The 12,289-nt window shown below is 41.3% G+C and overlaps 1 protein-coding gene across 1 annotated transcript; it reads left to right on the top strand.

The window, feature by feature from the left end:
- Positions 1 to 3,284: 3,284 nt before the first annotated feature.
- LOC132772900 (heat shock protein beta-11) lies at positions 3,285 to 4,733 on the top strand. Its single transcript, XM_060771743.2, has one exon. It carries the CDS (start codon positions 3,375 to 3,377, stop codon positions 4,059 to 4,061), a length of 687 nt encoding a protein of 228 aa, XP_060627726.2. The 5' UTR covers positions 3,285 to 3,374; the 3' UTR covers positions 4,062 to 4,733.
- Positions 4,734 to 12,289: the final 7,556 nt, after the last annotated feature.

The following is a 12,289-nucleotide window of genomic DNA, read 5'->3' as shown; positions in this document are numbered from 1 at the left end:
TTGGCTGAGCAGGCTGAGGAGTTGGTTTGCAAATTGCCCAGGTAGAGGCCTCAAAGAATATTATTATTATTATTATTATTTAATTAATATTAATAGTGTAATATATAATATAATAATAATATTATAGTGCATTCCCTTTGCATTGCATTGGCTGAATATTAATATTATTATATAATTAATAAAATTATATATATATATATATATATATATATATACACACACATACTTAATTGCATTCCTTTTGCATTGCATTGGCTGAGCAGCCTGAGGAGTTGGTTTGCAACTTGCCCAGGTAGAGGCCACAAGGAATATTATTATATAATTATAAATAATATAATATATAATAATATATATAATAATATATGATAATATAATAATATATAATAATGATACAATAATATATAATAATATATAATTGCATTCCCTTTGCATTGCATTGGCTAAGCAGCCTGAGGAGTTGGTTTGCAAATTGCCCAGGTAGAGGCCTCAAAGAATATTATTATTATTATTATTATTATTATTATATAATTAATATTAATAGTGTACTATACAACATAATAATAATATAGTGCATTCCCTTTGTATTGCATTGGCTAAGCAGCCTGAGGAGTTGATTTGCAAATTGTACAGGTAGAGGCCTCAAAGAATATATTATATACTTAAAGGTAAAGGTAGTCCCCTGGCATTAAGTCTAGTCATGTCTGACTCTGGGGTGTGGTGCTCATCTCCAGCGTTGTCCATAGGCACCTCCAAGGTCATGTGGCCGGCATGACTGCATGGAGCACTGTTACCTTCCCGCCGGAGCGGTACCTATTAATCTACTCACATTTGCATGTTTTCGAACTGCTAGGTTGGCAGAAGCTAGGGCTGACAGCGGAAGCTCACGCCGCTCCCAGGAATCGAACCTGCGACCTTTCGATCAGCAAGCTCAGTAGCTCAGCGCTTTAACCCACTGTGCCACTGGGGGCTCTATTATATACTTAATAATTATTATATATTATATAATAATAATAATAATATAGTGCATTCCCTTTGCATTGCATTGCATTGGCTGACCAGCATGAGCCGCCAAGTAAAAGTAAGCTTGCAAGTTGCCCAAGAGGGGTTGCAAGTGAGAGAGCCTTCTTGCTACATTGCAAGGGCACAGATAGAATAATAATATTAATAATATATACTTAATAATAATAATAATAGTATAATATATAATATAATATAATGATTATGATAATAGTAATAATATATTGCATTCCCTTTGCATTGCATTACACTGGCTGAGCATCCTGAGCCACCAAGTAAAAGTAAGCTTGCAAGTTGCCCAAGAGGGGTTGAAAGTGAGAGAGCCTTCTTGCTACATTGCAAGGGCGCAGATAGAATAATAATAATACAATAGTGCATTCCCTTTGCATTGCACTGGCTGAGCAGTGTAATGTAATAGAATAATAATAATAATAATAATAATAATATAGTGCATTCCCTTTGCATTGCATTGCACTGGCTGAGAAGTGTAATATAATAGTATAATAATAATAATAATAATAATAATAATAATAATATAGTGCATTCCCTTTGCATTGCATTGCACTGGCTGAGAAGTGTAATATAATAGTATAATAATAATAATAATAATAATAATAATAATAATAATAATATAGTGCATTCCCTTTGTATTGCATTGCACTGGCTGAGAAGTGTAATATAATAGTATAATAATAATAATAATAATAATAATAATAATAATAATAATAATAATATAGTGCATTCCCTTTGCATTGCACTGGCTGAGCATCCTGAGCCACCAAAGTAAGAGTTAGTTTGTAAGTTGTAATATAATAATAGTATAATTAATAATAATATAATATATATAATAGTGTAATAATAATGATATAGTGCATTCCCTTTGCATTGCACTGGCTGCATCCTGAGCTGCCAAAGTAATAGGTAGTTGCCAAGAGAGGTTGCAAGAGTGGTTCTTGCTACATTGCAAGGGCGCAGATACAATAATATTAATAATATATACTTAATAATAATAATAATAGAATAATAGTAATATAGTGCATACTACTAATAGTAATATACTATATTACTATAGTAATATAGTGCATTCCCTTTGCATTGCACTGGCTGAGCAGCCTGAGCTGCCAAGTAAGAGTTGGTTTGCAAGTTGCCCAAGAGAGGTTGCAAGTGAGAGAGCCTTCTTGCTACCTTGCAAGGGCTTAAAGAATAATAATAATAATAATAATAATAATAATAATACAGTGCATTCCCTTTGCATTGCATTGCACTGGCAGAGCAGCCTGAGCCGCCAAAGTAAGAGGTAGTTTGCAAGTTGCCCAAGAGAGGTTGCAAGAGAGGTTCTTGCTACATTCCAAGGGCGCAGATACAATAATTTTAATAATATATACATAATAATAATAATAATAATAATAATAATAATAATAATTATACAGTGCATTCCCTTTGCATTGCACTGGCAGAGCAGCCTGAACCGCCAAGTAAAAGTAAGTTTGCAAGTTGCCCAAGAGAGTTTGCAAGTGAGAGAGCCTTCTTGATATATAGCAAGAGCGCAGAAAGAATAATAATAATAATAATAATAATACAGTGCATTCCCTTTGCATTGCATTGCACTGGCTGAGCATCCTGAGCCGCCAAGTAAAAGCTTGCAAGTTGCCCAAGAGAGGTTGCAAGTGAGTGAGCCTTGTATAATAATAATAATAATAATAATAATAATAGTGCATTCCCTTTGCATTGCATTGCATTGCATTGGCTGAGCATCCTGAGCCGCCAAAGTTAAAGTAAGTTTGCAAGTTGCCCAAGAGAGGTTGCAAGTGAGAGAGCCTTCTTGCTACATTGCAAGGGCTCAGAGAGAATAATAATAATATAATAGTGCATTCCCTTTGCATTGCATTGCACTGCCTGAGCAGTGTAATATAATAGTATAATAATAATAATAATAATAATAATAATAATATAGTGCATTCCCTTTGCATTGCATTGCACTGGCTGAGCAGTGTAATATAATAGTATAATAATAATAATAATAATAATAATAATAATAATAATAATATAGTGCATTCCCTTTGCATTGCACTGGCTGACCAGCATGAGTTGCCAAGTAAAAGTAAGTTTGCAAGTTGCCCAAGAGAGGTTGCAAGTGCAAGGGCGCAGAGAGAGAGAAAGAAAGAGAAACAGTGGAAAGCGCGCGCTCTGGTGAGTGACAGCTCCCGGGACGCCCCGCCCCTTTTCCCGGGTCTCTTTCCCGGGCTTCTCCTCCTTTCTCTCGGGATTCAGCAGGGAGTGGAGCCTTTCTCCGAGTCTCCTTCCCTTTGGGAGTGAGTGGAGCCTTTCTCCGAGTCTCCGTCTGTCTCTGAGCCAGGATGTCGTTCCGCTTCGGCTTCTACCGGACGGCCACGACCCGCGAGCGCGTGGAGCGCCCCGCGGAGCGCCCCACGCCGCAGCGCTCGGGGGAGATCACCCCCGCGGGTTTGCCCCCTCGCAGTTTGCTGGACCACCTGGTGTGCGAGATGCAGAACCACCTGGACGAGATGGAGCGGATGCGGCAGGTGCTGTGCGACGCCTACCCGCGGCTGAACTCGTGGAGCGACCTGCGGCCCAGCATCAAGGGCTCCTCCTCGCAGGAGGAAGGCGAGGGCGGCGTGGACGACGAGGCCCGGAGGGCCTTCTGCTACTGCCTCGACCTGCCCGGCTTCCAGCCCGAGGAGGTCTCCGTCAAGGTGGACGGGAGGAAGATCTCCGCCTCCGGGAAGCAAGACCGCCGCGCCCGCGGACAAGACGGATGCGTCTCCCACGAGCTGCGCGAAATCCGCAAGGAGATGATGCTCCCTTCCGACGCCGACCCGGCCGGGATGAGCTGCTGCTTCTTCCCCGACGAAGGGCGCCTCCGCATCCAAGCCCCGCGCATGGGATCCACTCCTCTGGCCGAGAAGAGGAGCGTGGCCATCGCCATCTGCAGGGTGGAGAACACCAACACCAACGCCATCCCTCCCGAAGGAGACAAGGAGCCGCCCGCCTCCCCGGAGAAAGACGCCTCTGCCTCCAAATAGAGGGGGCCCACGGCCACCAAAGTTGAACGCCCCTCGAAGAAGGCCCAGGCCTACATGGCAGGGGGGGTGTGGTAGTTGGGGAGCGCCTTTTTGGTGCTTTTTGAGCCTGGCGCATTTGGGGTTGGTTGGCGCGCCTTTTGCGCCTTGGTTTTGCGCGCTCTTTGCGCTTTGGTTTTGCGCGCCGTTGCGCAACTGTTTTGGAGACGTTTCCAAGGGCTGCTTCGGCCCTCCCTCCGGGGGTTTTGGACTCCAACTCCCACCATTCCTAGGCTACTGGGAATTGTGGGAGTTGGGAGTCCAAAACCCCCGGAAAGGTCTCCAAATCTACATATGAATCTAAGTTAAGTACAGGTCAAACTTAAGTATCTGGGAATGGATATCCATCCCAAGAGGATTCTGAGGGTTCCTTTGAGTCTCCTTTGGAGTATTTGGGGGACCTTAAAAGACCACCTTAAGATGTGAATCCTTACCAATTCAAACTTAAGCATCTGGGAATGTGTTTCCAGCCCAAGAGGATTCTCAGGGTTCCTTTGAGTCTACTTTGGAGCTTTTGGGGGGACCTTAAAAGACCATCTTAAGATCTGGGAATGTAATTCCAGCCCAAGAGGATTCTCAGGGTTCCTTTGAGTCTCCTTTGGAGTATTTAGGCGACCTTAAAAGACCACCTTAAGATCTGGGAATCCTAACCATTCCAACTTAAGTATATGAGAATGTAATTCAAACTTTAATGTATGGGAATGGATTTCCAAACCAAGAGGATTCTCAGGGTTCCTTTGAGTCTACTTTGGAGTTCTTTGGGGGACCTTAAAATACTACCTTAAGACATGGATCCTAACCATTCCAACTTCAGTGTATGGGAATGTATTTCAAACTCTCAAAACTTAAGAATATGGGAATGTGTTTCCATCCAAGAGAGTTCAAAGGGTTCCTTTGAGTCTCCTTTGGAGTTTTTTTGGGGGCAGGGGCGGCTTAAATTACCACCTTAAGATGTGAATCCTTAGTAATTCAAACTGAAGTATCTGGGAATGTAATTCAAACTTGAAGGTGTGGGAATGTATTTCCAAACCAAGAGGATTCTCAGGATTCCTTTGAGTCTCCTTTGGAGTATTTGGGGGACCTTAAAAGACCACCTCAAGATGAGAATCCTTAACTTTTCAAACTGAAGTATATGAGAATGTAATTCAAACTTAAGTATCTGGGAATGTGTTTCCAACCCAAGAGGATTCCCAGGGTTCCTTTGAGTCTGCTTTGGAGTGTTTGGGCGACCTTAAAAGACCACCTTAAGATGTGAATCCTTATGAATTCAAACTTAAGCATCTGGGAATGTATTTATGTGAATCCTTAACAGTTCAAGCTTAAGTATCTGGGAATGTAATTCAAACTTAAATGTGTGGGAATGTGTTTCCAAACCAAGAGGATTCTCAGGATTCCTTTGGGTCTCCTTTGGAGTATTTCGGGGACCTTAAAAGACCACCTTAAGATGAAAATCCTTAGCAATTCAAGCTTAAGTATCTGGGAATGTAATTCCATCCCAAGAGGATTCTCAGGGTTCCTTTGAGTCTCTTTTGGAGTATTTGGGGGACCTTAAAAGTTCACCTTAAGATGTGAATCCTTACCAATTCAAACTGAAGTATATGAGAATGTAATTCAAACTTCAATGTATGGGAATGGATTTCCAAACCAAGAGGATTTTCAGGGTTCCTTTGACTCTCCTTTGGAGTATTTGGGGGACCTTAAAAGACCACCTTAAGATGTGAATCCTTAGCAATTCAAGCTTAAGTATCTGGGAATGTAATTCAAACATCAGTGTATGAGAATGGATTTCCAGCCCAAGAGGATTTTTAGGGTTCCTTTGAATCTACTTTGGAGCTTTTGGGAGACCTTAAAAGACCACCTTAAGATGCGAATCCTTTGCAATGGAAAGCTCTCCAAATCGATATCTGAATCTCAGTTCAGTGCAGTTCAAACTGAAGTATCTGGGAATGGATTTCCAGCCCAAGAGGATTCTCAGGGTTCCTTTGAGTCTAACTTTGGAGATTTTGGGAGACCTTAAAAGACCACCTTAAGATGAGAATCCTTAGCAAAGTTTTGGAGACTTTTTGGACTGAGGCTTTCCAAAAACCCAAGTACACAACTGCTACCTTAAGATGGGAATCCTTACAAATTCAAACTTAAGTATATGGGGATGTAATTCCAACCCAAGAGGATTCAAAGTGTTCCTTTGAGTCTTCTTTGGAGCTTTTGGGGACCTTAAAATACCACCTTAAGATGTGAATTCTTTGCAATGGAAAGATCTCCAAATGTATATTTGAATCACAGTCCAGTGCAGTTCAAACTTAAGTATATGGGAGTGTGTTTCCAGCCCAAGAGGATTCAAAGGGTTCCTTTTGAGTCTATTTTGGAGTATTTGGGGACCTTAAAAGACCACCTTAAGCTGTGAATCCTTAGCAATTCAAACTTAAGTGTATATGGGAATGTATTTCTAATCCAAGAGGATTCTATGGGTTCCTTTGAGTGTACTTTGGAGTGTTTGGGGACCGTAAAAGACCACCTTAAAATGTGAATCCTTAGCAAAGTTTTGGAGACTTTTTGGACTGGCACTTTCCAAAGCCCAGGGACACAACCGCCATCTAAGTTTGAATCCTAAGACTTTTGAAGTTTTGGACTGACACCTTCCAAAACCACATACACAATTGCTATCTTAAGTTTGCGTTTTGGAGACTTGAGGTTTTGAACTGACACCTTCCAAATCCAGATACACAACCACCATCTAAATTTTGGAGACTTTGAGGCTTTGGAGTGACACCTTCCAAAGTCAGATACACACCACCATCAAAGTTTGCCCAGATACACAATCATCATCTAAGTTTGAGATCTAAATTTTGGAGTTTTTGGACTGACATCTTCCAAATCCAGATACACAACCGCCATCTAAGTTTGACTTTTGGAGACTTTTGATTGACACCTTCCAAAGTGAGATGCCACCATCTAAGTTTGCCCAGACACACAATCGTCATCTAAGTTTTGGAGACTTTGAAGTTTTTGGACTGACATCTTCCAAATCCAGATACACAACCGCCATCTAAGTTTGAATACTAACTTTTGGAGACTTTTGAGGTTTTAGAGTGACACCTTCCAAAGCCCGGATACCCAACTGCCATCTAAGTTTGAAGCCTGTCATGATATGGAAATGTAGATCCAACCCAAGAGAAAAAGACAGCGTTGTTCAGGTTCCTTTCCTGTTTCGATGAATTTTTGGGAGGAACTTCGCAAGAAGATGAAGAAGAAGAGAGTCCAACTTGTAGGTTGTGAAGTCTGGGAAAAGTTTGGCAAATGGGGGAAAGTCCCTTTGTATGTGTACCTAATGAATTGCAAAGAGTTCTTGGTTTATGTGTTTCAATAAAAGTTGGTTTTGAGCATCCAAAGTTTTGTGTTTGTGTGGTTTTTCTTTTTTTAAACCTGGATAACACTATGGAACTTTTTTTTTGTTTTCGTGGGTTATCAATATAATTTCCTACATTATTTATTTTATTTCTATTTCTATTCCGCCCTTGGGACTCAGGGCGGAGCACAACATACAAACGGCAAACATTCAATGAATAAATTATATAAATAAAAATATAATGTTTGTTTGTGGGATTAACAACTCAAAATCCACTGGGCGAATTGACATGAATTTTGGACACTACACCTAAGAGTCCAACAAGTGTCCATTCAACTCACACACACACAAAACCCCAGCGGAACAGACTTAAAAACCCAACATAACTCAAAATCCACTGGGTGAATTGACATGAATTTTGGACACTACACCTAAGAGTCCAACAAGTGTCCACTCAACTCACACACACACACACAAAACCCCAACGGAACAGACTTAAAAACCCAACATAACTCAAAATCCACTGGGCGAATTGACATGAATTTTGGACACTACACCTAAGAGTCCAACAAGTGTCCATTCAACTCACACACACACAAAACCCCAGCGGAATAGACTTAAAAACCCAACATAACTCAAAATCCACTGGGCGAATTGACATGAATTTTGGACACTACACCTAAGAGTCCAACAAGTGTCCATTCAACTCACACACACACAAAACCCCAGCGGAATAGACTTAAAAACCCAACATAACTCAAAATCCACTGGGCGAATTGACATGAATTTTGGACACTACACCTAAGAGTCCAACAAGTGTCCATTCAACTCACACACACACAAAACCCCAGCGGAACAGACTTAAAAACCCAACATAACTCAAAATCCACTGGGTGAATTGACATGAATTTTGGACACTACACCTAAGAGTCCAACAAGTGTCCACTCAACTCACACACACACACACACAAAACCCCAACGGAACAGACTTAAAAACCCAACATAACTCAAAATCCACTGGGCGAATTGACATGAATTTTGGACACTACACCTAAGAGTCCAACAAGTGTCCATTCAACTCACACACACACAAAACCCCAGCGGAATAGACTTAAAAACCCAACATAACTCAAAATCCACTGGGCGAATTGACATGAATTTTGGACACTACACCTAAGAGTCCAACAAGTGTCCATTCAACTCACACACACACAAAACCCCAGCGGAATAGACTTAAAAACCCAACATAACTCAAAATCCACTGGGCGAATTGACATGAATTTTGGACACTACACCTAAGAGTCCAACAAGTGTCCATTCAACTCACACACACACAAAACCCCAGCGGAATAGACTTAAAAACCCAACATAACTCAAAATCCACTGGGCGAATTGACATGAATTTTGGACACTACACCTAAGAGTCCAACAAGTGTCCATTCAACTCACACACACACAAAACCCCAGCGGAACAGACTTAAAAACCCAACATAACTCAAAATCCACTGGGTGAATTGACATGAATTTTGGACACTACACCTAAGAGTCCAACAAGTGTCCACTCAACTCACACACACACACACAAAACCCCAACGGAACAGACTTAAAAACCCAACATAACTCAAAATCCACTGGGCGAATTGACATGAATTTTGGACACTACACCTAAGAGTCCAACAAGTGTCCATTCAACTCACACACACACAAAACCCCAGCGGAATAGACTTAAAAACCCAACATAACTCAAAATCCACTGGGCGAATTGACATGAATTTTGGACACTACACCTAAGAGTCCAACAAGTGTCCATTCAACTCACACACACACAAAACCCCAGCGGAATAGACTTAAAAACCCAACATAACTCAAAAGCCACTGGGTGAATTGACATGAATTTTGGACACTACACCTAACAGTCCAACAAGTGTCCACTCAACTCGCACACAAAACCCCAGCGGAACAGACTTAAAAACCCAACATAACAAAAAAAAAGGTAAAGGTAGTCCCCTGACATTATGTCCAGTCATGTCTGACTCGGGTGTGATGCTCATCTCCATTTCTAAGCCGAAGAGCCAGCGTTGTCCGTAGACACCTCCAAGGTCATGTGGCCGGCATGACTGCATGGAGCGCTGTTACCTTCCCGCCGGAGCGGTACCTATTGATCTACTCACATTTGCATGTTTTTGAACTGCTAGGTTGGCAGAAGCTAGGGCTGACAGTGGAAGCTCACGCCGCTCCCCGGAATCGAACCTGCGACCTTTCAATCAACAAGCTCAGCAATTCAGTGCTTTAACCCACTGCGCCACTGGGGGCTCTCCACATAACTCAAAAACCACTGGTAAATTGACACGAAATTTGGACACATTACACCTATCAGGCCAACGAGTGTCCATCACTCCTAAACACACACGTACACATAAAACCCCAGCGGAACAGACTTACAAACCCAAAAAATACACTATATATACATATACACTCATGCACACTTTCATACACGTATGTATGTATATGTGTGTGTGTGTGTATATATGCACAAATATACATATACACATGCACACATACAATGCATATATACATAATATAAACATGTACACGCACATATATACACACACGAAACACAGACTGGTCCACAGCAACACATGGCAGGGGACGGCTAGTTTATATAAATAAAAATGTAATGTTCGTTTGTGGGATTAACATAACTCAAAATCCACTGGGCTAATTGACACGGGATTTGGACACAATACACCTAACAGTCCAATGAGTGTCCATCACTCAACTCAATCACACAAAACTCCAGTGGAACAGACTTAAAAACCCAACATAACTCAAAAACCACTGGTGAATTGACACGAAATTTGGACACATTACACCTATCAGGCCAACGAGTGTCCATCACTCCTAAACACACAAACACACATAAAACTCCAGCGGAACAGACTTAAAAACCCAACATAACAAAAAAAAAAAAAAGGTAGAGGTAGCCCCCTGACATTAAGTCCAGTCATGTCTGACTCTGAGGTGTGGTGCTCATCTCCATTTCTAAGCCGAAGAGCCAGCGTTGCCCGTAGACACCTCCAAGGTCATGTGGCCGACATGACTGCATGGAGCGCCGTTACCTTCCCGCCGGAGCGGTACCTATTGATTACTCACATTTGCATGTTTTTGAACTGCTAGGTTGGCAGAAGCTAGGGCTGACAGCGGAAGCTCACGCCGCTCCCCGGAATCGAACCTGCGACCTTTCGATCAACAAACCCACTGCGCCACTGGGGGCTCTTCATATAACTCAAAAATCACTGGTAAATTGACACGAAATTTAGACACATTACACCTATCAGGCCAACAAGTGTCCATCACTCCTAAACACACAAGCACACATAAAACCCCAGCGGAACAGACTTATAACCCCCAAAAATACACTATATATACATATACACTCGCACACTTTCATACATGTATATATATATATATGCACAAATATACATATACACATGCACACATACAATGCATATATACATAATATAAACGTACACCCACATATATATACACACACACAAAACACAGACTGGTCCACAGCAACGCATTGCAGGGGACGGCTAGTTTATATAAATAAAAATGTAATGTTCGTTTGTGGGATTAACATATCTCAAAATCCACTGGGCTAATTGACATAAATTTTGGACACTACACCTAACAGTCCAATGAGTGTCCATCACTCAACTCAATCACACAAAACCCCAGCGGAACAGACTTAAAAACCCAACATAACTCAAAAACCACTGGTGAATTGACACGAAATTTGGACACATTACACCTATCAGGCCAACGAGAGTGTCCATCACTCCTAAACACACAAACACACATAAAACCCAAGTGGAACAGACTTAAAAATCCCCAAAATACACCATATGTACATATACACAAACACTCATACACTTGCACACTTTCATACACGTATATATATGCACAAACATGCACACGTACAAAATATGCATGTATACATAATATAAACATGTACACCCACATATATATATATATATATATATATATATATATATATATATATATGTATATATATATATATACACACATACATACATACATACACACACACACACACAAAACAGGCTGGTCCACAGCAACGCATTGCAGGAGACGGCTATTTTATATAAATAAAAATGTAATGTTCGGGTTGTAGGTTTTTTTCGGGCTATAGCCATGGTTTAGAGGCATTCTCTCCTGATGTTTCACCTGCATCTATGGCAAGCATCCTCAGAGGTAGTGAGATCTGTTGGAACTACGAAAAAGGGTTTATATATCTGTGGAAAGACCAGGGTGGGACAAAGAACCCTTGTCTGCTGGAGTTAGGGGTGAATGTTTCAATTGACCACCTTGATTAGCATTTGATGGCCTGGCAGTGCCTGGAGCAATCTTTTGTTGAGAGGTGATTAGATGTCCTTGTTTGTTTCCTCTCTGTTGTGCTGTAAGGAAACAAACAAGGACATCTAGTCACCTCTCAACAAAAGATTGCCCCAGGCACTGCCAGGCCATCAAATGCTAATCAAGGTGGTCAGTTGAAACATTCAGACCTAGCTCCAGCAGACAAGGGTTCTTTGCCCCACCCTGGTCACTCCACAGATATATAAACCTTTTTCCCTAGTTCCAACAGACCTCACTACCTCTGAGGATGCTTGCCATAGATGCAGGCGAAACGTCAGGAGAGAATGCCTCTAGAACATGGCCATATAGCCCGAAAAAACCTACAACAACCCAGTGATTCCGGCCATGAAAGCCTTCGACAATATAATGTAATGTTTGTTTGTGGGATTAACAACTCAAAAACCAC

The sequence above is a fragment of the Anolis sagrei genome, chromosome 4, assembly GCF_037176765.1.
Source record: "Anolis sagrei isolate rAnoSag1 chromosome 4, rAnoSag1.mat, whole genome shotgun sequence".
NCBI lineage: Eukaryota > Metazoa > Chordata > Lepidosauria > Squamata > Dactyloidae > Anolis > Anolis sagrei.
The sequence above is the reverse complement of the archived record's forward strand: the minus strand, read 5'-3'. Positions and strand labels throughout refer to the sequence as shown.

Bases quoted from the DNA above. Each gene is read 5' to 3' on its own strand.
- LOC132772900 (XM_060771743.2), top strand. From the start codon at position 3,375: ATGTCGTTCCGCTTCGGCTTCTACCGGACGGCCACGACCCGCGAGCGC.